The 24,845-nt window shown below is 37.1% G+C and overlaps 1 protein-coding gene across 1 annotated transcript in view; it reads right to left on the bottom strand.

Moving 5' to 3' along the window:
• Nucleotides 1-20,837, bottom strand: part of CPA3 (carboxypeptidase A3) — a 28,539-nt gene extending 7,702 nt beyond the window's left edge. Inside the window, 12 exon segments of the mRNA XM_068545626.1 lie at nucleotides 2,269-2,299; nucleotides 2,301-2,354; nucleotides 4,042-4,244; nucleotides 5,240-5,330; nucleotides 6,229-6,339; nucleotides 7,704-7,805; nucleotides 8,850-8,951; nucleotides 9,061-9,163; nucleotides 16,952-17,076; nucleotides 19,846-19,921; nucleotides 20,019-20,113; nucleotides 20,829-20,837. Of these exon segments, the coding sequence (XP_068401727.1) occupies nucleotides 2,269-2,299; nucleotides 2,301-2,354; nucleotides 4,042-4,244; nucleotides 5,240-5,330; nucleotides 6,229-6,339; nucleotides 7,704-7,805; nucleotides 8,850-8,951; nucleotides 9,061-9,163; nucleotides 16,952-17,076; nucleotides 19,846-19,921; nucleotides 20,019-20,113; nucleotides 20,829-20,837 (1,102 nt within the window).
• Nucleotides 20,838-24,845: the final 4,008 nt, after the last annotated feature.

The raw sequence follows: 24,845 nt of genomic DNA, 5'->3' as shown, positions 1-24,845 counted from the left end.
TACATGCGTGCATATGTGTGTGTGTGTATATATATGTATATATAAATATAAATATATATATAAATATATATATATAAATATATATATAAATATATATATATATATATATATATATATATATATATATATATATATATATATATAGAAAGTGAGAGTAATAATCCTTTGATGCCCTAGCTGCCATTTGCAAAGTTTTCTCCTGTTTGGAACTCTTTGTTCTTTGCTGCCAAGAAAATCTGTGTGTTTTTCCTCCTTATGATTTAGGAATTCCTCTTACATCATATCTGGGTGGCTTATCTGGCCCTGCTATTTCTCAGTATCCACTAAGTAGGCTGCCATTTTAAACTGGTGTTCTAGTCTGTCCTTTGGTCCTTTACTTTGCTTACTTTTGTCCACTTATGTAGCTGGGTATATCATCTGTTTTGAAATCTTGTTGTCATCCACTTGTATGTGTAATGAATCCCTGGCCTGGCTATGTTGCAGCAGATCTGTCTGGATGCTGGTGATCGGCTGTGTCACTGTACTTTCTCTTCTGCCCTTTAAAGCACACAGCTGGTTGATACGTGCTTGCTGATGAATGTTCTCTAGGAATGGAACTTGTCTGTTTTTTTAAGTCATTTTTCTAATTCCACCAAAGGAACCTCCAGTAGATAGGCTCTAGAAGTTGTTTGTGATGACTAAAGCATTTTCAAATTCCATACCAATTGTTGAGGGTGTAGACTTTTAGTTACAGTTTATTCTTTCAGCGTGGATTAGGGAAGTGGTTTATGAGGTATGGCCAGGTAGAGTTATTGCCTGGAATCCACAGATGCACATATTTATTTTTTCAATCCACGCGTTCTAAAAGTATCATGGAAATAATCATCTGTATTTGGTGGTGGTGAGTTGTTCCATGAAATGTTTAAAAGTTAAACAGCAGTCTTCATGCTAAAAATGTTGGATATCTTGGCTCTAGAGAGTGATACAGGCTAAATCAAGTCTAATTTTGTTGTGGTTTCAATCCACATTCACACCTTTTGGACAAGTCAGGACACCATTTTCTTTGACCAAGTTTATGAGAATTAATTCTGCTATTGTTCCATGCCCCGTGCTAGATATTGTATGATCTGAGAGGAGATCTGAAGTGTAAGCCTTGCTTTTGAGGAATTAAATTTTGTTAGGAAGTTAAGGTTTTGTAAGCAGTTTCATTGGAATTTCCTGTAAAGTTTGGGCCTAAGAACTTAAACTTGGAAATAGTTTGGAGAAAAGGCGAGTTTTACTAAAGAATTTCCAAACTAAGATCAGTGGGATCTGAGGAGAAATCGTCTCACTTCCCAGGGTCTGAATTAATGGTCTTTGGTGAAAACTAAATGAATTTCTTTCTATTGCTTGAAAATAGAAATCCCTAGTTATTTTAGCTGCAAAAACCAAATGGGAAAGCAGTCTGTGCAGTGGTCAAGATCTCGGACCTCGGCTTTGTTAAAACCTGGGACTGAATCCCAGTTAAGCTAGTTGCGAGTACTGCACACCTCATGGAACATTGTGAGGAGTAACTGAGATTGTGAAAATCAAGGGCTGAGGACAGTGCCTGACTTGTAAGGAGTCTGTGTCAATAATTAAAAAATGCAAAGACAAAGTTTAAAAAGAGTGAAGATTTAGAAGTGGTGCTGAGACACTAAAGCAAAAGCAGCAGAACTAGGACCTTGTGACCTCCTTTCTTAATCCGCCATATAGATTTCGGTTGAACACAGTAGGAAGGGGCTGGTGAGAGGGACAGGAGACTGGCCTTACACGAGCAGAGTGGCTGAACTGTTGGCCTACCCGTTTTCCCCCCAGGAGCTAGGGAAAAGACTGTGCTGGCATAGGGACAAGGCCAAGGAAGAAAGAGTCCAGTCAGAGTTAAATGGTTAAAAAAAAAAAGAATTGACTCTGCCCCAGTTAATTCTTGTTAGTTCCTGTGAGGATAAAATGGTGGTGGTAGTGGTGGTAGAGAATAGGATGATGAAAGAATTAAACTGTAAATTTGTCTTGATGTAATTACTTCTGTTGACCTTGTAGCCTTGTAAAAGTTCAGTATAATTTGTTTCTAGAAAAATCTTATCCCCCCCCCGCAAAGGGTGGAATCTGTCTCCTAGATTCACGTATAATTCAGAATCTCCTGTTAAAACCGAAGTTTAAATTAGCAGTTCCAAGATGTTCTAATCCTAACTTATAAATTCTATAACTTTCTTTAATGTCTCTAAAAGAGAATTAGGGAAAGTGACACAATAAATAATAGGAAAAACGTACAAATGGTTGATGCTGTTGGACCACAGGTGTGGAGTGGGTTCATACTGAGTTGATAGGACATCAGTGCCAATCTTTGCAACTTTGGCCTGGAGAGAAAGGGAAGTAGGAGTGGGGTAACTGGATACCATGTGAATGCCATTAATTCACTGGAGATTAGAAAAAGTCGATTTTACTGGTTATTTGGCATTTGAAGATCAAAATAAAATAAATGATTGAGTGAGAAATTTATTTTCAGTGAGATATACATATTGTCATCACGAGGCCTTCTAAATGTGAAGCCAGTCATGTACAGTAATATCATAGCTCGTGTTTCTACCCTTTCTTCATACTCACTCTTCTTTCCTCTCTCCCTCCCTCCTTTTCTTCCTTTTGACTTCTGACCTTCCTTCTAAAAAAACATATTCTTTCTTTTTCCTCTCAGATTTTCTTTTGGCTTCAGATATTTGTGTCTCTCAAAGTCAGTTTCTCCCACGTTCCTCCTTCCTTGGTCTTCATAGGCTCCACACCACCATGTGTCTTTCTCCGCATATGATTTTAGTATGCCAAGGGAAGAAAGGTGCTTGACTCCTTTTTAAAGTACTTCTGTTTAAATTGGAGTTTTTCTTCTTGAGTGGCAGCTTATGACCTTTAATACACAATAGTGTTTTGTGCTATGGGAATGATTATTGGAATTCATTCTAATGGAGTATAGTCACTAACGCTTTTGTACTCTAGTGAAGATTTTGTTTAGTCTACATGTGTAATGTATATAACCAAAAAGTAAGTTGTTTTCTTAAGCAGTTTCGTTGCTGTGTAAGAACACTTACTTTACTCAAAATGGTTTGTTTTGTATATTTGTATTTCTTAATCCATAATACCATTTTCCTAAGGGTAGATTGAATTGCATTGCTGTACCTTTGCATAAATTAATAAAACTCATGGGTTCAGATTCTCAGCTAGATTGATTAAATAAATGGCTCTCTGGGCCACATATTGCTTGTGTATTTGTTGTATATAAACAGAAAGTTTTAATGACTGGTTCAAATCTTTGCTCCCACTCAGAATTGAATGCTGGAAACAGTTGACTCAAGTCAGAAAGGCAATTGTAACCTCTAAAAAATTTAAAAAAAACTTTTGTGGAGCAGTATTTGAATCACAGCTTTTATTTCTTCTAGAGCAATTAAAAATATTTATCCCTCATACGCAGAAGTTTTTTTTCTTTTTAAAAGCTAACATGATCAAATTCATTTTCATAGAAAGGAAAAGAATGCTTAGCGGATCATAGTTTTGGAGAGAGTGTTTTTAGTGCAGAAGCTTCACAATCATTCAAAATTTCTTTCCTTGGTTAATAAAAGAATTAATGTAATTTCCAAGTTGATCAGGAGGATAAAAATACAATTGCTCTCCTTAAATCTGGTGTCTCAGTGACAGGAATAGCAGATGTCTTTGCTATTGTCTTAGGCTTTTGCTGTGTATGGTTTTATGTTGTGACCCATGGTAAATATTTAACTAGGCAACATCTGTGTAGTAATGGGATTCTACTCTGGTAGCCTAGACCTTTCTTCATACTGGCTTTATCTTAGAATCATATCAAAAGATTCTATTATCTATGTACTTTTATCACATGAAAAATTAACCTGAGGTTTTGGTTTTAACTCTAAGGTAGACTTCATTAGTTCTCTTCTTTGGTATTCAAATGTGAAATTTTTTCAAGATAACCCAGGTTGTTAATGATGAACAGACTGAAAGTCAATGGTGGTGTCAGTGCTTAAACCACAGGCTTTTCCTACATACCAGTTCCTCATGGTTAGGTGGCAGTTCTGATGTATATCCGTAGGGAAACAATAGCATCTGGGAGTAGGAATGGAAGGTAAGGTAAGCCTTGATTGATCTTCAGTGGCTTCGAATGAAGTCAGTGACAGCTTTGGTCTCTTTCTCGGACTCTGGTGCAGGGCCCCGATAGATCTCCCAACATGGGTCCTTGGTGTGAGGGAACGCGGCAGAGGACATGGAGGGATGAGATCAGAATCTGCCCCCCATCAGTACAGCCCTTACTTCTTTTGACAGGGATTCACAAAATGTTTTTAACATTTTAGTCTCCCAGGTTTACAGGGCTGCCTCAGTGTCCCAGCAGACTAACTTTGTATGCATAACTCAAGAGTGTAACAGACTTAGCCCACTTGAATATTCTTATTCTTAGCCTTGTTTATTTTTCCTCCATTTCCCAGGGTCACAGGAATAACTCAGCAGAAGCAGCCCAGGGCCTGGAGTCAGTCCCAGTTCAGCCTCAGCTCTAACTCATTGGAGACTGCTGTAAATTACCTTCTCTGAGCCTGAGTTTCTTTAACCTGTTTCAGTAGGCAGCTTTCACTTAGGGATATGTGCTATTATCATATTCATTATGGTAGAATAGAATTACATGCTGAGGTGCTATTTTCAACAAAGTTAGATAAAGAAGAAATTTATGAATTGGGATAGTGGCAATTCCTCTTTGAATGTACGTAATGATAAAGTAATATTTGTGTAGCAGCTGCAGCATCATCTGATGTAGCAGGCCTCTGCTTATCATTGCTTTTCCCTGCAACCTTTTCACTTTCTTTGCCCCAGATGTTTCTTTTCACTACACATCTGAAGAACTACCTATATGTTGGTTCTAACCACTGGTATTTCTCAAATTTTATCAGATCAGGAAGAGGAGGGACCTGAGATCTCTGTTCAGATTATCAGAATTTCTGGATTGTGCCTGATTTTTAGTAAGCTAGATATATTAAGTAAGAGATTGTTTGATAAACAGTCCTACCTCCTACTTCCACCCATTCAACAAAACATTCATAATACTTCTATGGTAGTGATGATTATCTTTCATTTTTTCGATTAGAAAATTAACACTTAGGGAATACCTATCTTTACTGAATAAGTAGGTAGTTTAACTAAATTCGGTGTCTAAACACTCTTTAGAGCTATTTCCCTTGAGATCTTGTCTGCTACTCACAGTTCCCTGAGACATTAAAGTTCCTGTTGAGGTCAGTTCCAATGCATTTGGAACGTTGGTTCTTGGAACGATTTTTTCTCCACATGCGGTCCTGCAGTACTGAATGATGGAAGTGTTTACACAAGCTCAGTTAGCATTTTTCAATTTGATCATTTCACATTCTCCCTGCAGGTGTCTACAGCTTTATTTGAAATTTATCTAGTTAACCTGAGACCCATTATATAAAGAAAAAAAATATTTTTCTTATAACTGGTAATATTTTCAGAAGCGCTTTTTACATTAATAGTCTAAGGCCTTGATAAAAAATTCAGTTAGTTTTAAAAACTGTTGATTAGTTCTGAGTATTAAAAAATGATCAACGTTGTTCTGATATTACCTGTAATTTGAATTTTAGCTTCGTTACATCTTTCACCATTTATAGCTTCAGAAATAATACAGGTCAAATTGTGATTGTTGGAGCATAATTTTCAGAAAATAACTTTTTGTGATAGTATCTGTCTGAAATCTCAAAATCAATCTTATTTAGCAACAGCAGGGTATAAAGAATTCTCTTAAAAGACAGATATCTGTGTCACTCTTTTATTTATTTTTTGATACAATTATTCCACTGCAGATTCTGTCCCAAATTGATGCAATACAATGACTTTTGTTTTGAAGTCAGTATGTTCAGAATGTCTCTAAATGACTTTTATTCTTAGCTAGAAATACTTTTGCCATATTGTATAATATACATTTCCTTTATAATTACTGCTTTATTTCATTTTTCTGCATTACTAGCTTCTAGCAGCAGAAATTTCGTATTATTTCAAGAACTCCTGTGTAACCAGGAAATCATGCTTTCCTTAGTTGAAACTGAGTTTTTAAAAATACACTTTTCTGAACTGGAATTGATTAACCAAACCTTAAACTTAATGCATAACACTCAATGTGCACGTAAGTCAGTAAATAATATATTACCTAAATGCAAACAAGAGACTACAGAGCCGTACCTGTCTCCATGACCAAATATATCCATCAACACTGAACACAGGAAGAACATAAAAATTCATTCGGTCCAGGGGTTTGGTCATAATTTTGTTTTTACCATAAGTTTTGGTTGCCTGCAGGGGTAGGAAAAAATTAAGCTATTGGTATAAAGTTTAGCTACCATGTGGAAAGCTGTGGTTATAATTGTAATGACTACCACTCCTTAAGTCCATTTGCCCAAGGTCACATGATTTCAAACGTATTTCCCCTAAACTGCATAAAGATAAATAACCCATATAGATGACAGAAAAAAATGACACTTATTCAGACTAGTGAAATTAATTGAACTAAATATTCTTTAAAGGATCATTTAATTATCAAGACTTGTAGCATTCCAAATGTAGCATGCAAGATACGTTTCATGGAAAGAATAGAGGCCAAGTGAAAAATTAGCAGTACAACTTGTTTTAAATAGATTCTTTTCCTCACATCTTTCGGTAAATACATACTGAATTTGTAAGCATAGGAATATGTGAATATTGGGGAGGATTCATGAATTAATTATAAGTAGGATTAAAGAAAAAACACTTTGTTAATAAAAAAAATTAGAGCATTTAGATTGACCAATCAACTTGTTTTCTCACATCAGATGGAAATTTCTCTAATTATCTGGACTTTCTATGGCTGCCTAAAATCTCTCATTATTCTTGGAAAATGTCTTCCAGGTATATCTGTACTGGAGCCAAGATATTTCTTGTAGCTCTATCTTGTGTGTTCCTTCATGGCTTAAGTAAGTGAGCTTATTACTTAAGTAAGCTGAGCTCTCGGCCCTCAGCTGGAAGAACTAAAACAACTGCAGGGATAAATGAGTTCTACCGGCAGATTAATTCCTAGTGAAAAGTATCCTCGCCCTGAAAGCAGCTGTGATGTCATATTCCAGCGGCATGATGTACGCAAAAGCTGGCAGAGAAGAGGAAGTTAAAAGATAGTAGGCGTCAGAATACAATAGAAATAGTGAGAAGAACAACAAACTTATAAACTGGATTTACTTTTTTAAAAAAGTGAGTTATTTTTCACTTGGAAAGGAAACTTAAGTATGAAAATTCCAAATGTGTGCATAGCCAATTCAATATCTAAACAGGACCTAACGTTCTGTGCTTTGAACTCACTGAAGAAAGGCCAAGTTTGTAGGTTGTAATATAAAGATAGTTTCAGATTTCCCATACTTAACTATAGGAAAAACCAGATTGTAGCCAAAAATTGTTTTTTAGTTTTATAAACTGTTAGCTGGAGTTCAAGAAGTTTAAAGGAAGGTGTCAATTTTATAAAAACCTCAACGATGAGTAAAATCCAGAGTGTTTATTTCCTGACAGCACCAAATGTGGGCTCTTCTTGTTAAGAGGAACTGCACTCATTTGTAAAGGGGTGTTGCCACTCAGTGAAGTGATGGAGACTTGACAATCAAAGGAGAATTGTGTGAATGTTCCGATTGATTTACCTGATAGACAGACCACTGGCAGAATGCTGGGGAGATCCATTCTCGTGCATGAATGCCACAGTCCATAAAAATAGCCTTTCTTCTTTCATCCTTTTCCCCAATCTTTTAAAAAATAAATTTGAGATATTATTTTACATGAACTTACACACTGATCTCTTGTTGTCCAAATACGCATTCATAGTCTCAGAGCAATTCTTTCACCTGTCTTCTGTTGAATGAGTAACTGTGTATGCACGTATTTTTCTCAGGGAGGACCATGGCATGTATCCTTAAAATACATAATTCATAATCTATTTCAAAGTATATTTTTCAAAAAATTTTCTTAGTGTCAAGAGTTGCTTTTAGGGTTTAAAAAAATCACAGTCTATTGTTTTTCTTATTTTATTGCTAACATCCTTTGGCCTGAGAAAAAGATTATAAAGTTACTTCTGTTTCTGCCATTTCCTTTTATTTTTCTTACTTCATAAATATGATGTTTAGCCTGGAGTGGAAAAGATTTTGTAGTTGTGTTTGCAGTGGGGAGGAGGGATAGTGGCTGGATATTTGAAGAACTGTCATTTTAGAGAATTTAGATTTGTTTTGAGTGGTTGGAGAGCATGAATGGATGGGAAATCAGGGTAGGGGAAGGCTTCTCAGTTATTAAGGGGATGCTTTAGGGAGCAATGTCTTTGGATGTACAAAAATCCAGCAGCAGCTGAATGGCAATTGTCAGCTCGGTCATAGAAGGGAATTCCCTATCAACACAGAGTTGAAATGCCTCACTTACTGTACTGAGATCCTATGATTATAAGATTCTTAAATTTCTTTTCTTCCCAACATTTAGTCATCAGTTTCACTGAATTTTAATGGATGGAAAACTGTTTTATACACCAGGGACATCATAAACTCTTGTTATAAAGATATGGGATAAGAAACTTGTCTGGCTTTGTCCACTGTGTCTGTCAGGTGGCTTATTCAGGGACTTTCTGGGTTCTACCTAAAACCACCTGGCACTTCTATTCTTGAATGGATGTCTAGAGCTTATATGTTCTTCAAAGAAATAAGACTTTTTATTGTCAAAAAATTAGCTAGTTGCGTCACAAAGTAACTCTTACATTCATATTTTTCAACAATAGTAAGAATCTGTAGTTCTTAAATTACTTTTACCTTGAGAACATACAGTGGATTATCTTCAACAGTAGTTCCAATTTTAATACGAGAGACCATTTTAGGATGCTTATGTACCATTTTTTCAGTCCAGTCAACAATCTTAAGAACAAAAACAATTTTGAGAGATTAGAATAAAAGAAAACTAAAAGACAACTAATGTTGAGGGTGACGTTTTTCTTTTTGGAAGTTCAGGCATTTTGTACTATACCTTGTCCCTGTTATTGTATTTTGCATAGCTGTGCCTGCCTGGGGTATCTTCTTTGACATCAAACTGTTTCTCAGCCTCTTCTTGTACATCGTGAATCAAGATTCTGTTTGACAGGGGGAATGATAAAATACACATTTACTGGAGAAAGAAAAACAGTTATCTTTCATTTGCAGAAATTTTCTCTTCCTTCATCTCTATCTTAGATCAAGTTTACCCTGTTTCTTCATTATTCTGTAACCATGTCTTTTAGATGTGTCATGTGTCTGGCTTCCAATCTTCCCATTTATCTAGAGCTGTGCTGTTCTTGCTGATTGACTGATCTGAGTGTAGAGGAAGAACATAAATGAGGTATACTCTTAATTAGAGTTTATTTAGCACATGAGACCAAGTACTGCTCATGAATATTGATTCCCATTAACATCACTGACAAGCACATTATTATGCATATTATATCTAACTCACTGTATGCTTGGCTTTTGACTTAGGATGAATCTGGGATTTCTGAGAAAAAAATTATGACAACAAATTTGGAATCAGGTGGGGCATGTTGCACTAAAACTCACATGAAGTCTGAGAAGTTTGGAAGTTATATTCTGGGTTGTCTCTACAGACATAATTAATTGTCTTAAGCTCTAAAGAGGGTATGTGGCTTTTGCTCCACCTGCATTAATAGAAGTAGAGGAACCAGGGAAAAGAGAGATTTTATGGTCTCAGAGGTTGATTTGTAGCATACGGCCGTATTAATTAGTCACAGGAAGCTCGTATCTAAGAATATTTTTAGACTTACACATATCAATTTAGCTCTTGTGATAACAGCAGCGAAAGAAAATCGTGTGAGCTGAAATACGACCTTTCCACAAATGCAGCTGCATGAAGACATCAGAATGCTAACAGATTGTTGCTGATAAAGACTAGAAGTTAAGCCTAAGGCTGGAAATTAAGAACTATGGCCAGATGTTATTTTCATGAGCCCTTCCACTAACCAGCAGCCAGGTTTAAGTAGATGAAACCAAATTACTTTCTCTGAAATATTATTTTAGCACTCCAAGATTTGCTTAATTTGTTAAAAATTGTTCCTAAATATAGGTGAAAGGATAAATAATTATCCCTGAGGATTTAATGATAGAAATGGCTGTTTATTGAGTCTTTCTTACGTACCAGGCACTCTGTTCAGCATGTTATTTACATTTTTCACTTAATCTTAACATCAACACTCTTAATTGGGTACTGTTATAACTCCCATTTTTATAGAGGTTAGGTAGATTTCCAACATGGATATAACTAAAATACAGAAGTTGGGATTTGAACTTAGAGATGTATGACTTCAGTACTCTAGCTAAACCATATACAGCAATGCCTCCATCACAAGGAGTGAAATCCCTGGGTATTGCTGTCAGATCTATAGTCTTCTTAGTCTACTGAGGCTTGTGCAAAGTTTGCCCAGTTGACCAGCTCTCCAGGAAGCCTGAGTCCCAAGATCAGGGAGCTGGTAAGTTCAGAGAAGAGGCAAAATGAATCCTATGGTGACAATTTCAAGACTCCCTCCTTCTGCTGCTTTTAGAGAGTAAAAAAGAATGAATGGAGATTGCTTTGGCAATATGTGGTCTTTTGTGGGTACATATAAATTTTAGGATTATTTGTTCTAGTTCTGTGAAAAATGTCATGGGTATTTTGATAGGGATTGCATTAAATCTGTAGATTGATTTAAGTAGTATGGCCATTTTAACAATATTAATTCTTCTAATCCAAGAGCATGGGATTTGTATCATCTTCAGTTTCCTTCATCAGTGTTTTATAGTTTTCATAATATAGGCTTTTCACCTCCTTGGTTAAGTTTATTCTCTGGTATTTTATTCTTTTTGAAGCGATTTTAAACAGAATTTTTTTTTTTTAACTTTCTCTTTCTGATAGTTCATTATTAGTGTATAGAAAAGCAACAGATTTTTACATGTTAATCTTGTATCCTGCAACTTTGTTGAATTCATTTATTAGTTCTAATAGCTTTTGGATAGAGACTTTAGGGTTTTCTATGTAAAATATCTTGTCATCTGCAAATAGTGATAATTTTACCTCTTCCCTTCCACTTTGGATGACTTTTATTTCTTACTCTTGTCTGATTGCTGTGGCTAGGACTTCCAATACTATGTTAAATAGACGTGGCAAGAGTGGACATCTGTGTCTTGTTCCTCAATTTAGAGGAAGGGCTTTCAGCTTTTCACCTAGTTTGAACCCAAGCTTGGATTTGTAATAAATGGCTTTTATGTTGAGATATATTCCCTCTGTACCCACTTTGATGAGAGGTTTTGTCATGAATGGATGTTGAATTTTGTCAGATGCTTTTTCTGCATCTATTGAGATGATCATGTGATTTTTTTATCCTTCCTTTTGTTAATGTGGTATATCATATTGATTGATTTGTGAATATTGAACCATCCTTGCATCCCTGGAATAAATCCCACTTGATCATGGTGTATGATCCTTTTTATATATTGTTGGATTCGGTTAGCTGGAGGTATCACTTTCTCTGACTTCAGACTATACTACAAAGCTACAGTAATCAGAACAGTAGAGTACTGGCACAAAAACAGACACATAGATCAATAGAACAGAATAGAGACCCCAGGAATAAATATATGTACCTATGGTCATTAATCTGTGACAAAGGAGGGAAGAATATATGATAGAGAAAAGACATTCTCGTCTCTTCAATAAGTGGTGCTGGGAAAACAGGACAGCTACATCTAAAATAGTGAGATTAGAACATTTCCTCACTCTATATACAAAAATAAACTCAAAATGGATTAATGATCTAAATATAAGACCTGAAACCATAAAACTCCTGCAAGAGAACATAGGAAGAACAGTCGTTGACATAAATTGTAGCAATATTTTTTTGGATCTGTCTCCTTAGGTAAAAGAAATAGAAGCAAAAATAAACAAATGGGACCTAATTAAACTTAAAACCTTTTGCACAGCAAAGGAAACCATCGAGAACACAAGAAGACAACCTACTGAATGGGAGAAAATATTTGCAAATTATACGACCGACAGGGGGTTAATACCCAAAATGTATAAACAGCTCATACAACTCAATTATAAAAAAAAAAAAACAACCCAATCAGAAATTGGACAGAAAACCTGAAAAGACATTTTTTCAAAGAAGACATATGGATGGCTAACAGGCACATGAAAAAGATGCTCAACATTGCTAGTTATTAGAGAAATGCAAATCAAAACAACGAGATATCACCTCACACTTGTCAGAATGGCCATCATCAGAAAGTCTACAACTAACAAATGTTGGCGAGGATGTAGAGGAAAGGAAACCCTTGTACACTGTTGATGGGAATGTAAATTGGTGCAGCCCCACTATGGAAAACAGTATGGAGGTTCCTCAAAAAACTGAAAATAAAACTACCATATGATCCAGCAATTCCACTCCTGGGTATATATCCAGAAAAAACAAAAACGCTAATTTGAAAAGATACATGCACCCGAATGTTCATAGCAGCACTATTTAAAATAGCCAAGATGTGGAAGCAACCCAGGTGTCCATCAACAGACAAATGGATAAAGAATACGTGGTGTGTGTGTATGTGTATATATATATATATATATATATATATATATATATATATATATATACACATACACACACACACACACACACATATACATATACAATGGAATATTACTCAGCCATAAAAAAGCATGAAATTCTGCCATTTGCAGCAACATGGATGGACCTAGAGAATATTATGCTTAGTGAAATAAGTCAAACAGAGAAAGACAAATACTGTATGATATCACTTATTTGCGGAATCTAAAAAAATAAAACAAGCAAATATATATATAACAAAACAGAAACAGACTCACAGATTTAGAAAACAAAATAGTGGGGAGAGGGATGTGGAGAAGGAAAAGATAGGGGTATGGGATTAAGGGATGCAAACGAGTATACATAAGAATAGATAAGCAGCAAGAATATATTGTACAGAACAGGGAATTATAACCATTATTTTGTAGTAACTTTTAATGGAGTGTCATCTATAAAAATACTGAATCACTATGCTATCCACCTGAAACGAATATAATATTGTACTCAAGTGTACTTCCATTAACAAAAGGGAAGGAACGGAGAACTGTGTGCCAGTATATGTGACTGCCATGAGCTTCAGTGTGTGTGTGTGTGTGTGTGTGTGTGTGTGTGTGTAACTGTAGTGGGGAAGGATGTTTCAGGGAGGCAGAGTCATTGTTATGGTGTCTTATAAACTGGTCTGGACTGCCTTTCCCCCATGCCCACATTCCTGCAGGATAGGGTCTTACTCAAAAAGCATGATTTCAGGTTTCTACAGGATCTCATTTGTCTCCAGTAACTCCCTAATTGGGTTACTTTGTATCATACTTGGCACTTATGGACATGGATTTCCCCCAACATTTGAGATATACCTCTGTGTTGGATAATAAACTTTAAGGCACTAATTTATTCAGTAGGAGGGAAAGGGTGCAGCTGATGATAGTCTCTAGTTATCCCCTGTTGCACAGTGTGTGTGCATGTGTGTGCACATGCTCATGTAAGCACACGTATAAGTGGTCTTTCCTCCACTTGCATTAATAAAAGTAGTAAAGGAACCATCCAAAGAACATTATATGGTTCCAGCCAATCTTCATGAAACCCCTATGAAACATCATTTTAAAGATGAGGAAAATGAGATGGAGAGAAGTTAAATGCACTGTCAATGTTAAATACCTAATGCATGGCTTAAATGGGACTAGATTCAGACACCTTCACTCCAGAATCTATATTCTTATCTACCACACTCTTCTGCTTTCCACCATGACCAACATCTCTTTGACATTTGTATCAGGTATTAACAATACCCATTTTATTCTTGGGTAAGGAATATATAAAAATGTGGAGCAGAATGAAAAATGAATAGGATGAACCATTAGAATGATTTATTTGATTGAAATACTTATTTGATAGGACCATGCATATACTTGGAATATGGATTTGTATCTGACTGAACATTATTAGGTAATTAGACATTAACATGAAGTGTTGATGATCAGTTTGGTATAGATCTCTTCCACATTTCTCACATAATCTTATGTGGGTCTTAATAAGATTTTGCTTAATTGTATCATTTGAGTTTTACTATTATATTAGTTGTTGTTTCCTGAATTACCTTTCATTAACAACTCTTTATTTTCTAATTTTAACTTTTGATCAAAGAAGAGAAAATCTAAAATGTATCTAAAATACGAATATCTAAAATGTAGAAAAATTAGTAAAAACACTAGGGTTTTCAACTGCTGACTCTAAATATGGTGTCTGTCCTTTAAGGCTCAGTCCAAGGGATGTGCATTCTTTCAGACACTATTGAACCAGTCTGTTCAGGTTTGTTAGTATATACATATTATTTGTTTTTTAGGCTTGGCCTTTTGTGATTTTGTAAGAGTGTAAAGGGAAAGAAAGGGAGCAAATATGCTACTTTAAAATAAAATCTGTCTTGGTAATTTAATTTTCTGAAAATTAAAAAAAATATCACACAGATGCTTTAAACTAAATAGTGGTTTATATGCACTGTCTAATGAAGGGTGTCTTAGTAAATCATTGTGTCAAGCCAACCTCTTAATGTGGTTTTATTCTGACTGGTGTCTGGGTCCAACCAGATGTTTCTGTTCTTAGAACCTTCTTCTGTTACTGACTGACACCAAGTAACACATGTAATTAATATGCAGATAAAATTATCTATATAATTAGTACTTGGAGACAAGATTTTAAATAGTTCTTGTCTGCACAGATCACTTTACATATTTATATTTCTGAGGAAGGTAACTATCTAATTATGTGGCTTTCTCACAACTGTGGCTAATTTGGACCAATTTCTAGAAATCATCTCCTAATTAGATAAAGCTAGTTTTTATAGGTAGTTCAACACTTTGGTTCTTGATGTAGATAGCAAGGAAGTATTTGGCATAAGACAAAGTGAAAACCACACTATTCGTGAGGATATGGATTTAGACCTCTGTTTGAGTCAGAATTGTTCCAGGCTAGGAGAGGACCAAAGAGGAGAAAGGGCTGATGTGAGTTATTTGATATAATGGAAAGATGGCAGCCCCCTGCCTGGGTGTCTTCTGTGACAGTGATTTATTCCACTATCGACACTCAGTGTTGAGCAACTAGCTGCTTGTCTACATTACCAGGATATTAAGGAAACATACTGCTTCATTTTTACCCTGCTGTTCAAACCAAATTATACAAAGTTTGCCAACTAAAATATATTTTTGCTTGGGCTAGATACTTTGTAAGGATTAGTTGATCATAGGAATCTGGGTCAGGTTTATATTAATGAAGTAAAGTGAAGATTGTAATAATCGAGGCACACATTTGAAAAGTCTGGCTGTGAAGTGATTCAAGAGACACAATCACCAGGGAGTATAGATGGTAGAGGGGTGATTTCTTTCAGATGAAAGAATCAAGATGTCATAGCGACCTTAGCAAAAGCATACAGTCCATAACGCACTACTAATTTCTGTGATTTGGAGGTATATTTATAAAGTGTCTACTTCTAATTTTAATGACACAATTTATAAAATCATAGAAAAACACGTATCAATATATTAATTAAAAAGGTTTAAATGCTGGTATAAATGAATTTTGAATATGTTCTCCCCATATATTAACTTCTACATTTGTTTTACAGTCCTCTTGAAACAACAACAAAAACAGACAGTGATAAAAACAATCACACATAATAGCCTGTGACTTTAAGCCATTAAGCCACAGACAGGAATATTTTTTTGTTTACTTGTCTATGTATGTGTTTCCTTCATTTCAATAGTATTTATATTTACTAGGAATATTGAAGCAATAAAATAAATACAATCAAGTCATGATGAGCTGCAGTAAATCCTGCTCTGTAATATGACATTATAGGATCTTTGTCTGAGCCAGAAGTAGAAGGCCTTTTGAGTTACAGCACTAAGTTAGGTGGCAGAGGCATGAAATAGCAAGTCAAAAAGAAAGAACTGGTGTTTAGCAGTTTTGAGTGGTGGGGGTCTTAATAAAGGGGACTACTGGAATGACAAGGGCTGGGGGAGTACAGGATCCCTCAGTACATCAAATCGCTAAATATTTTAAAGTATAAAAACACATTTTGTTTTCTATATTGTATGTCGATTGGTGATATTCATCTCTGGGCTCCCTTCTTATTTGTTGCCCCAGGGCCCAAACTGCGTGTGCATGACCCATGGTTAGTGCTAAGTTCCAATTTCCTTTTATTTCTCTGTGGGACCACAGCAACTCATTTCTGCATCTTTGGCCGTTCGAGAATTCTCTCCTCTTAGATTTGTCTTATTTTACTGCGTTGTTTTTGCTTTCTCTGAGGAAGAATTTCTTTCGTAAAGAATTATTTGTTTATTATGTATTTTACATTCCTGCATCTCTGACTCAAGGATGAACATTGTTAGGGTCTCTTTTTATGTATCAGGAGAATTCAAATACAAGAATGTGGTGCTGGTAGTCATCAGTAGTGCTGAGCTCTGCGTTGATTACCTGGCAGGGGTGACGAGTGTGACCAAACCATCCATGCCTGCTCACGTGCACTTTGTCCTTACAAGGGCCTGAGTTTTAGAGATGGCAGATATCGTAATTGTCGTTCTTGCAGATCATAGCAAACGTAAGATAGAAGCTGAGTGGCCAAGTTTGAGCTCATCACTTTTATAAGCAGGCCTCCATAGTCTGTTCGGAAGTAATTACACATTTTATCTCATAGATAGAGCTTTCATTTTGGGGGGCCCAATTTAAAAATTACACTTGCCTTTCAATTTCAAGACTCCAAGACTTTGAGTCTCTAGCACATTTGAATATTTGCATAGGACTTACTCATAGTGCATTTTATTTTGATCCAAGGCAGCCTGAATGGACTGGAATTCCTTTTCACTAATTCAGAAATCCACTGTCATGTTAGCAGCTACATGGTGAGTGATGTCTGGATACCAGAAGTCAAGCTGTGCAGATGAGTTCAGTGTTAGTCGCAGTTGTTTATTTGCTCACCCAACGCATATTTATTAAGAAATGACTATGTGTCATACATAATGAAAGGAATTTGAGGTTCAACATGACTGAAGTATGGACTCTTCTCTTAATAAACCTATGAGATTTTTGCAAATGTATTTAAGAACTGTTGAATATTAGGGAGTGGGAAAAGAACTACTGTACTGATCACTTTTTTAGGACATAGTATGTACAGTTGCGAAAAGAATGAGCAGCTTTTGGTTAATCTGTTTGCTTCTACCATCTTGGGGTCAATTGGAGTTGTTTCACAATTGATTTAACCACAGCATCTGCCTCTAATTGGGAATGTGGATTAATATATGACATCACCCTCCCCTGCCGCTGCTCCTGAGTCAGGCCTCAGAACCAGATGTCCCTGTAAACTCTGGAATTCCTGGAAGGTTTGTGTCCAATGAAAGCATAGTCTCTAGCCACGTCATTTTTCTAGCAGTATGTCCTTGGGCAAATTACTAAAACTCTTTGAGTTTCAGTCCTCGCCCCTAAAAAAGGGGCTAACAGTCCTCCACTGGGAGTGTTGTGAAGACTGTGAAACAGCTGTGACACGTGGGCCATGCAGGCATTTAGCAACTGCTGATTCCCTTCTCTTTATCTTCCTCTAGCTGAGACTTTCAGAAATTTGGTGAATGGGACTATAAAGATAGCATTCAGATTAAAGTAATTTAAGAAGATTCCAATTCGTGTTCTTCAAAATCATACTCAATTGTGAAACCCAACGAAGTATAATTTCCCAACCTTGGAAATGTAGAGAAAGTGCTCATTTTCTACCCATCATGCCAAGCTTGTGGGCGTGTCTAAATCTACCTGGCTGTTTTGTGATTGACTCCCTCTCTCCCTCTAGGTCAATCAGTTATGTGCCAATAGGGGGCTGCAGTGAACCAACCAATATTTATTGGCTTATTTGGATCAAGAAGCTACAGCCTGAATTAGACATGTGAGAGATGTAATGTGTGATGTAAAGGTAGGGCCATCTAATCACAATAGCAATCTCTCTGTTCCAACAGGATAATGTAGTACAAGAGTTAAGGCTCAGTGAACCTTCATGAGCATTTACTAAGCACCAGGCCCAGAGCTGGGTGCCAGGGTTGTAGAGGTTAATAAAAGAGAAGCAAGAAGTTTAGTGTGGCACACAGAGCTGTATATGCACTTCCAACATTCTGACCAGTGCCAGAGGCAAGCACAAGTGTTCTAGGAGCATGACAGGCAACCTGAACTGGGTCATGAGAGTTGATGAACAGAGAAGGACTTCCTCCAGGAATACTGCCTGAGCTGGGTCTTGAGGAATAAATAGCAGTGAGCCAAGTAAAGAGGGAAGTGCATTCCTCCTGAGAAAAGGTGTGTAGGGCCAAAGTGGGCGAGTTTTTGGTGTTTATGGTGCTTGAAGGGTGAGAAAGAGGGTGGAGTGCAGAGGTTGGAGATTATGAAGTGCTTGGAATAGCACCCCTATCCCAACAGAAGATGCTTCTACGGTGCTTATTACGGCCAGGCCCACTTCTGAGCATTACCCAAATATTAGCTCATTTAGTCTTTACAGCAACGTTAGAAAGTAGGTGTGATTGTTATCCCCACTTTACAGAGGAGGAAATTGAGTCCCAGAGAGGTTAAGTCACTTGTCTAAGGACACAGAGCTAGGGTAGAGCTGGGGTTTGAACCTCTGAAGACCATGCTCTTTCCAGACTAGGCTGCCTCTCACTAAAAAGCTTCAAGTGGAGGAATGCAGTTGTCCAGCTTTAGAGACAGCAAGCAGGGTGCCATGCGGACTTGGCTTTGTGGGAGGCAGGGCTAGACCCCTGAACACGAGACAAATTGTAACTGTCTATTGAAATTGTCCCTGTAAAAGGTAGGGCAGACGTGAATTTGGCAGTGACAGAGGAACGAAGAGGAGAGGATGGATTTGAAAACCATTTGGGAATTAGTACGGGCAGAACTTTTGATTGATTTGATGTGGAGATAAGGGGGTATCTGACTAGATCTCAGATTCCATTCTGGCTTTAAATTTGATATGTCATCTTGGTCATTTAATTTACTGTCTTTGAACTTAAGTTATTCTGTTTTCAACAAGTTACATTTTGACACTGACATTGAAAGTCAGTAATTAAATAATAATTTAATTTGAAACGATGTATGTAAGGTGGCTGGCACAGTGTGTCTTGTGCATAGGAGCAGCTGAATAACTGAGAAAATGATAACTTTAGCCCATTGGATTTTAAAAGACTGATCTAACTTTAAGAGTTCTCTTTCGCAATGGACCTGCTCTTGGAAAGGGTCACATCTTGATATTATCAACCAGTGCATTGCTGTTATCAGTTAACCAGTACCTTGATGTTATCATAATTTTGACAGAAATTATGCCACTGGTACAGATCAGTGTGGCAGTGAGGAGAGTGGCAGGCAAGGCACTACCAGCAGGGAGGGAGAAGAGGCCATGATAAAGGTGTCAGGAACGTCTCCCTATTTCACACTTTCACCTAGAAAAAGCTGTTGTTTGCAAAGCTTTTGGGTGGGAAAACAGAAGTGGTAATTTGGGGGAAAATAAATAAAAACAAGGGAAGTACTGGAAACTGGCTGAATTATCCGAGTAGCTCCTGTCACTTCCCACTATCTTTGTCTTTGGTAGCTCCATGGGCATTGAAAATAAAAGACAAAAGAAGCAGGTTTTAGGGAACAGAAAGAAAAGATTTTAAAAACCCCTCTGTTTGCTTTACCTGGTTGGTTTTGGCCAAGTCCTTTATGATGTTTGCTTGTTTTTCATCCTGGGGCTTCACACGGGGCGCCTTCTCCCTTTAAGAATACAAAAGATGAAACATGTAAACTGTAAAGAAGCGTTTCATAATCCTCTTCCCACATGGAGTCTGGAACGCAGGGCGGCAAGGTTCACCTGTCAAAGCGGACAGGAGCAATTGCAAGGGTGATAGCGATCAAACCAGAGGCAGGATGAACCTCGCGGTTCTTCTTTGCCTGTCCCAAGCCCCGCTGCCGGTTTTATGCCTCAGCTCTTATCTGGAGGAGCAGCTCATTTCCTCTTAGGGTTCTGGTGGACGAAATGCCCCCCCCCCATATTCTCTAGTTGGGGAGGGGAGTAGGGTGGCAACACTAATACTAAATGCCCATTTTGTGACAGGTGAATTCCATGCTACTCATATACCTTTTACAACTGGGAATACCCATTTTACAGATGAGATGAGAGGCAAATTCCTTGTTTAGCAAATAACTTGCCCAAAGAAGCAGAGCTAGTATGATGAGATTTGAACCCAGTTCTTTGTTCTAAAATACAACTCTACCATATGCTTGAATTGAAGAACGGAAGGAATCGGTTTAAATTTGTACTTGGAACATGAGATGAATTTGGGTATCTGGCCACAGAACCCTGATGGGTGGTCCCTAATAGCAAAACTTTTTTTTTTTTTTTAAACATCTTTATTGGAGTATAATTGCTTTACAATGGTGTGTTAGTTTCTGCTTTAAAAGAAAGTGAATCAGCTATACATATACATATATCCCCATATCTCTTCCCTCTTGCGTCTCCCTCCCTTCCATCCTCCCTATCCCACCCCTCTAAAACATGTTTTTGAAGCTACATTGTAAATTGTTAAAATAAGAACTTTTGATTAGAAATGATTTTGAATATACTAAAAATACTGTAAGTAGTCTGGAAAACATTGATATGTTCACTGTCTAGATTTTATACTTTTGCCATCGTTTCTCGGTACCTCTCTTGGTAAAGAAGTAAACATTACAGAAATTGCTAAATTACATCCCACTCCTTTCCCCTTTCCCTCCCTCTGTCCTCAGGGGGAACCCCTATTTGTAAAGCAACTTGAGGACATTTAGAGGGCAAGATAATATGGTTGCTCAAATGTTTGTTCATGGGCTGCTCTCTTCAGGGTCTAGATGCTATAGGTGCCCAATAAATGCTTTTTGAAAGTTGAATTACTGAAAGTCATTTATAAACCATTTTAAACAGTGTCTTGGGGGGGTCTTTAATCTTGAACAAAACTCAGTTAATTATGGATTATTTGGGAGAAGGCAACACTTTTACCCAGAATTATAGGTAACCTAATATACTGAGTGAATTTAATCAGATAACTTATTAGAATTTCCTTTAAAACTACCTCTTCATGTATAGATGGTCATACGTGAAATTTCTCAGAGTCATAGTTGTATATTTTTATTATCAAAATAATACTGTTGGGGAGATGCCCCTGTTATATGTATAGCAGCGATAGCTTCATTCCTCTGCACCTGACAGATGTGCAATGTGACGGGTCCCCCAAGAGGGTTCCCTTGCTGCAACCCTGCAGGTAAGGAAGTGGAGGGGTTTACAAATGCCTTCATGTTCTTGACATTGGACAAGCTTATCAGCACTGGAAAATCCCAAGGCAAATTCTTGCTCTGTTGATTCTAAGGGGGCGCTTGGCAGGAGTACAGAGGAAAAGGAAGAGCTTGACTTTGGAGTTAGACAAACGTAACCTCAGGGGGGCTCCCAGACACTAGCTGCTTTACCTTGAGCAGGCTGCCTAGTCATTCCAGGCCTTGGTTTCCTCATCTGTAAAATAGGGATGCACATGGGACTCTTAACAAGTGGCTGTGAGGGCTAAATGAGATGCGTACGTAAGGGACTTGGTGGATGGTAGGTACAAAAACATGCCTGTGTCCTCTAAGCAGTTAATACAGTTGTCAGGTTCTATAGACACACTTGCTGGCCACTGTCAGGCTGCAGAACTGATGAGTATCAGCATGTATCATGTGGTAGGTTAAAGTGGTAGCTGTGTCCTGTAAGGCCAGAATATCTCTCTGTATTTGTTTTAATGTGGACTGCTTAAAGAAAAAAAAAAATTTATGTTATAGTTTTGCCTTTAGGAATTTTGTTTGGATTCTAAAAGTAATAAATGCCCATTGAAAATAATTTAGCAAAATATGGAAAAGTTGAAGGAAGAAAATAGAAGTCACTCTTAATTCTAGCATTCTATGCTAGAATTCTATGCTAGAATTCTATGCTAAATTTTCTATGTTAAAGCCTTTTTCTGTGTGACCACTTTTAAAACTGTATAGAAAAGGCTTGTGTGTCTGTTTTTCAGGTCAGCTAGGAAGGACACTTTTATTTGGGGATCTAAGTAAATGTTTGAAGGATCCTGGTATTTCTCAAGATAAGACTTTGATAATAAATAATCTTTGACTTCTTAATATCTGTTGCATATTGACAATTCCTTGTTTCTGGAATAGGACATAGACATATGATGCTTTAAGACCTCCCACTCCTCCCAATCTATTTAGCCTCTGAAAAACAGTACAGTAGATGGATTTTAAGAATATTTTGGAGCTCTTTCTCAGAACAAGTATGGTTTCTTAGCAGGCGTAGTTCAGTAAAACCTTGTATTCCTGAATCAAGACTTATGAAAGGTCTTGGCGTATGTATGGAGTTGGATGAATAGTTGTTAGATACCATATCATTTTAGGATTGACTATGTAAGATGGTGTGATGTTTCATAGGTTAATTTAATCTCTTTAAAAATACTTAAAGTTGATTGCTTCACACGACAGTAATTTTCCATCTTTCTGGATCTTTGCACTCCTAGGATTTTTGTATGTCTAGACACAGTTAAAAATACCACTGTATTTTTTAAACTATGCTTTTCTGCATATTTTTCAAACATTATCACTATAAAAGAAATGTCCTAGAAAATGGAAGTGAAAGTTCTCCTGTGATTTACTACAATCTTTCAAATAATTCTCTATCTTCAAATCAAATATAGTAAACTTCTGGAATACCTTTCGATATCTCATAAACGGTATGTTGGAAGAAAAATTTGTTGCCTTTAGTTGCGGATATTGGATTTTTAACATTGAAATGAAACTGCCCTGGAAAATGCTGCAGAGAAACTTGTCTTTATTAGTTGCAGGAAAGGTGGCATTTCTGCACAGAGACGTGGGTGAGTGATTCAGGCAGTGTCAGACCTGGCTAGAGGGGGAGTGACTACCTGCTCAAATGAGATGACCTAAGAGGTTCATCAAGACCCCATTTGGCCCCCAAATCATTAACTATCATGGTTCCGCCGTCTTCCTTCTACTCCTGAAATTCTCTCTTTGACCAATGCATATAGGTTATCTGGCAAAGCAGGGGAACACATGAGATGCGATTCTAGATATGTAGACCTCCCATATTCCAGACTGGGAAACCAGTCTTGCTATTTTGTAGCAACACTGTTTGAGGTAGGAAAGATCCAGGGGGCCGAGCCCCTGCTGTTTGTTAATTGCTGCTTTGGGGAGGTGAGAGTTAGGGACTGAAGGAACTCAGAGCCTGTCCTAGGTTCTTCTCAGGGTGGGAATTAGCCAAAGAAAGGGAGAAGAGAGGTGCCCTCACAGCCAGGGGCTCCTGTGTGGGCAAGGCTGGGCAATGTCTGGTCTGGCAAAGCAGCAGAGTCTCTGGTCAGCCGGGCAGGAAGGCATAAAGTACTATATTGCACTGGGAAGGCCTAGAGCAGAAACTTCTTTTCTCTTTTTTCTTGGTGAAGCTCAGGCAAGTGGCACTGCTGGCCTGTAGCTGTTAACTTTCAGTTGGCAAGAGATATAGCAAAAATGTCTCTAGTGCAGGAAATCTCAGGTACATGGATTTTATTTGCTTTCCTATTTCTAATTCTTCTTAAAAATTCCTTGAAATTTTAGAAAAACCCATGTATATTCCTAATTTCTATTTTAAAGCAGTGAACTTTGGGCCACAGCATCCCTTAGTTAGAAGTCGATGGCACCTGCTAGAGGTAGGGTAAGGGAGTGTCCTGTGGAACTGAGTTGAATGATACACCTCCAGCAAGATAACTTCACTCAGGTAAGTATGGTTGAGTTAGCTTTGCAATTCACATGGATATAACTTAAACAGAATGGGAGAAAGAAACAATAATTTTGCTAAATTACATCTATTTTTAAAATTAGCATCAATACTGCTTAAGAATTTACGGGAATTTCTTTTTTGGCACTTAAGGGTCTCTCTTTTTCTGTGCCTATTTAAATGATCTATTACTGAATTATTTTGAAGATGGTTGCCTGACAAATTGTAGCAGCTGCACTGCTACCATCTAGTGGACAATTAATGCAATTAATCATTCTTTGGCTTGACAGCTTCCAAACAGATCATTGCGACGTTAATGGATTCTGTTTTTGAATGGAACACTCTTATAGATATTTCAACATATTATGCTAGATATGGAATCTTCTCTTCCTTGAATCTACATGGAAAACAATGAGGTAATGTTTTGTTTTATGATTTTAAAGTAAGCAATGCCCCCAAATTATAATCTAAATACATATTATTATATTTTAAAATTTGAACTTTGCACAGTACTCTCCAACATTACTAGCACGTTCAGTTTTAATTCTGGAAAACTTCAAGTCATGTTTGACCTACAAGTCATAGCGTTATTTTTGCCTCTTTCATTTTAGGCCCAGCTGGTCCAGCCAGGGTCCCTGGCACCTTCTTGTTTCACTTCCAGTCTGCTTTCCACACCGTAGCCTGGCTGGTGTTTAAAAATACAAAAAACAAAAAACTCTTATCATGTCATTTACAATTTAACATCTCCAGTGGCTTCTCATTGCTCTTTTTTTTTATTGAATGAAAGATTCTTTAAATTCTATAGTACTTTACAGTTTTCAAAAGTTTCACACACATGATTTCATATAATCACATAATAACCCCTTTTTCCCCCTACCCCTA

The sequence above is a fragment of the Eschrichtius robustus genome, chromosome 6 (assembly GCF_028021215.1).
Source record: "Eschrichtius robustus isolate mEscRob2 chromosome 6, mEscRob2.pri, whole genome shotgun sequence".
Lineage (NCBI taxonomy): Eukaryota > Metazoa > Chordata > Mammalia > Artiodactyla > Eschrichtiidae > Eschrichtius > Eschrichtius robustus.
Note: the sequence above shows the minus strand (reverse complement) of the source record. Positions and strands in the feature narration are given on the sequence as shown.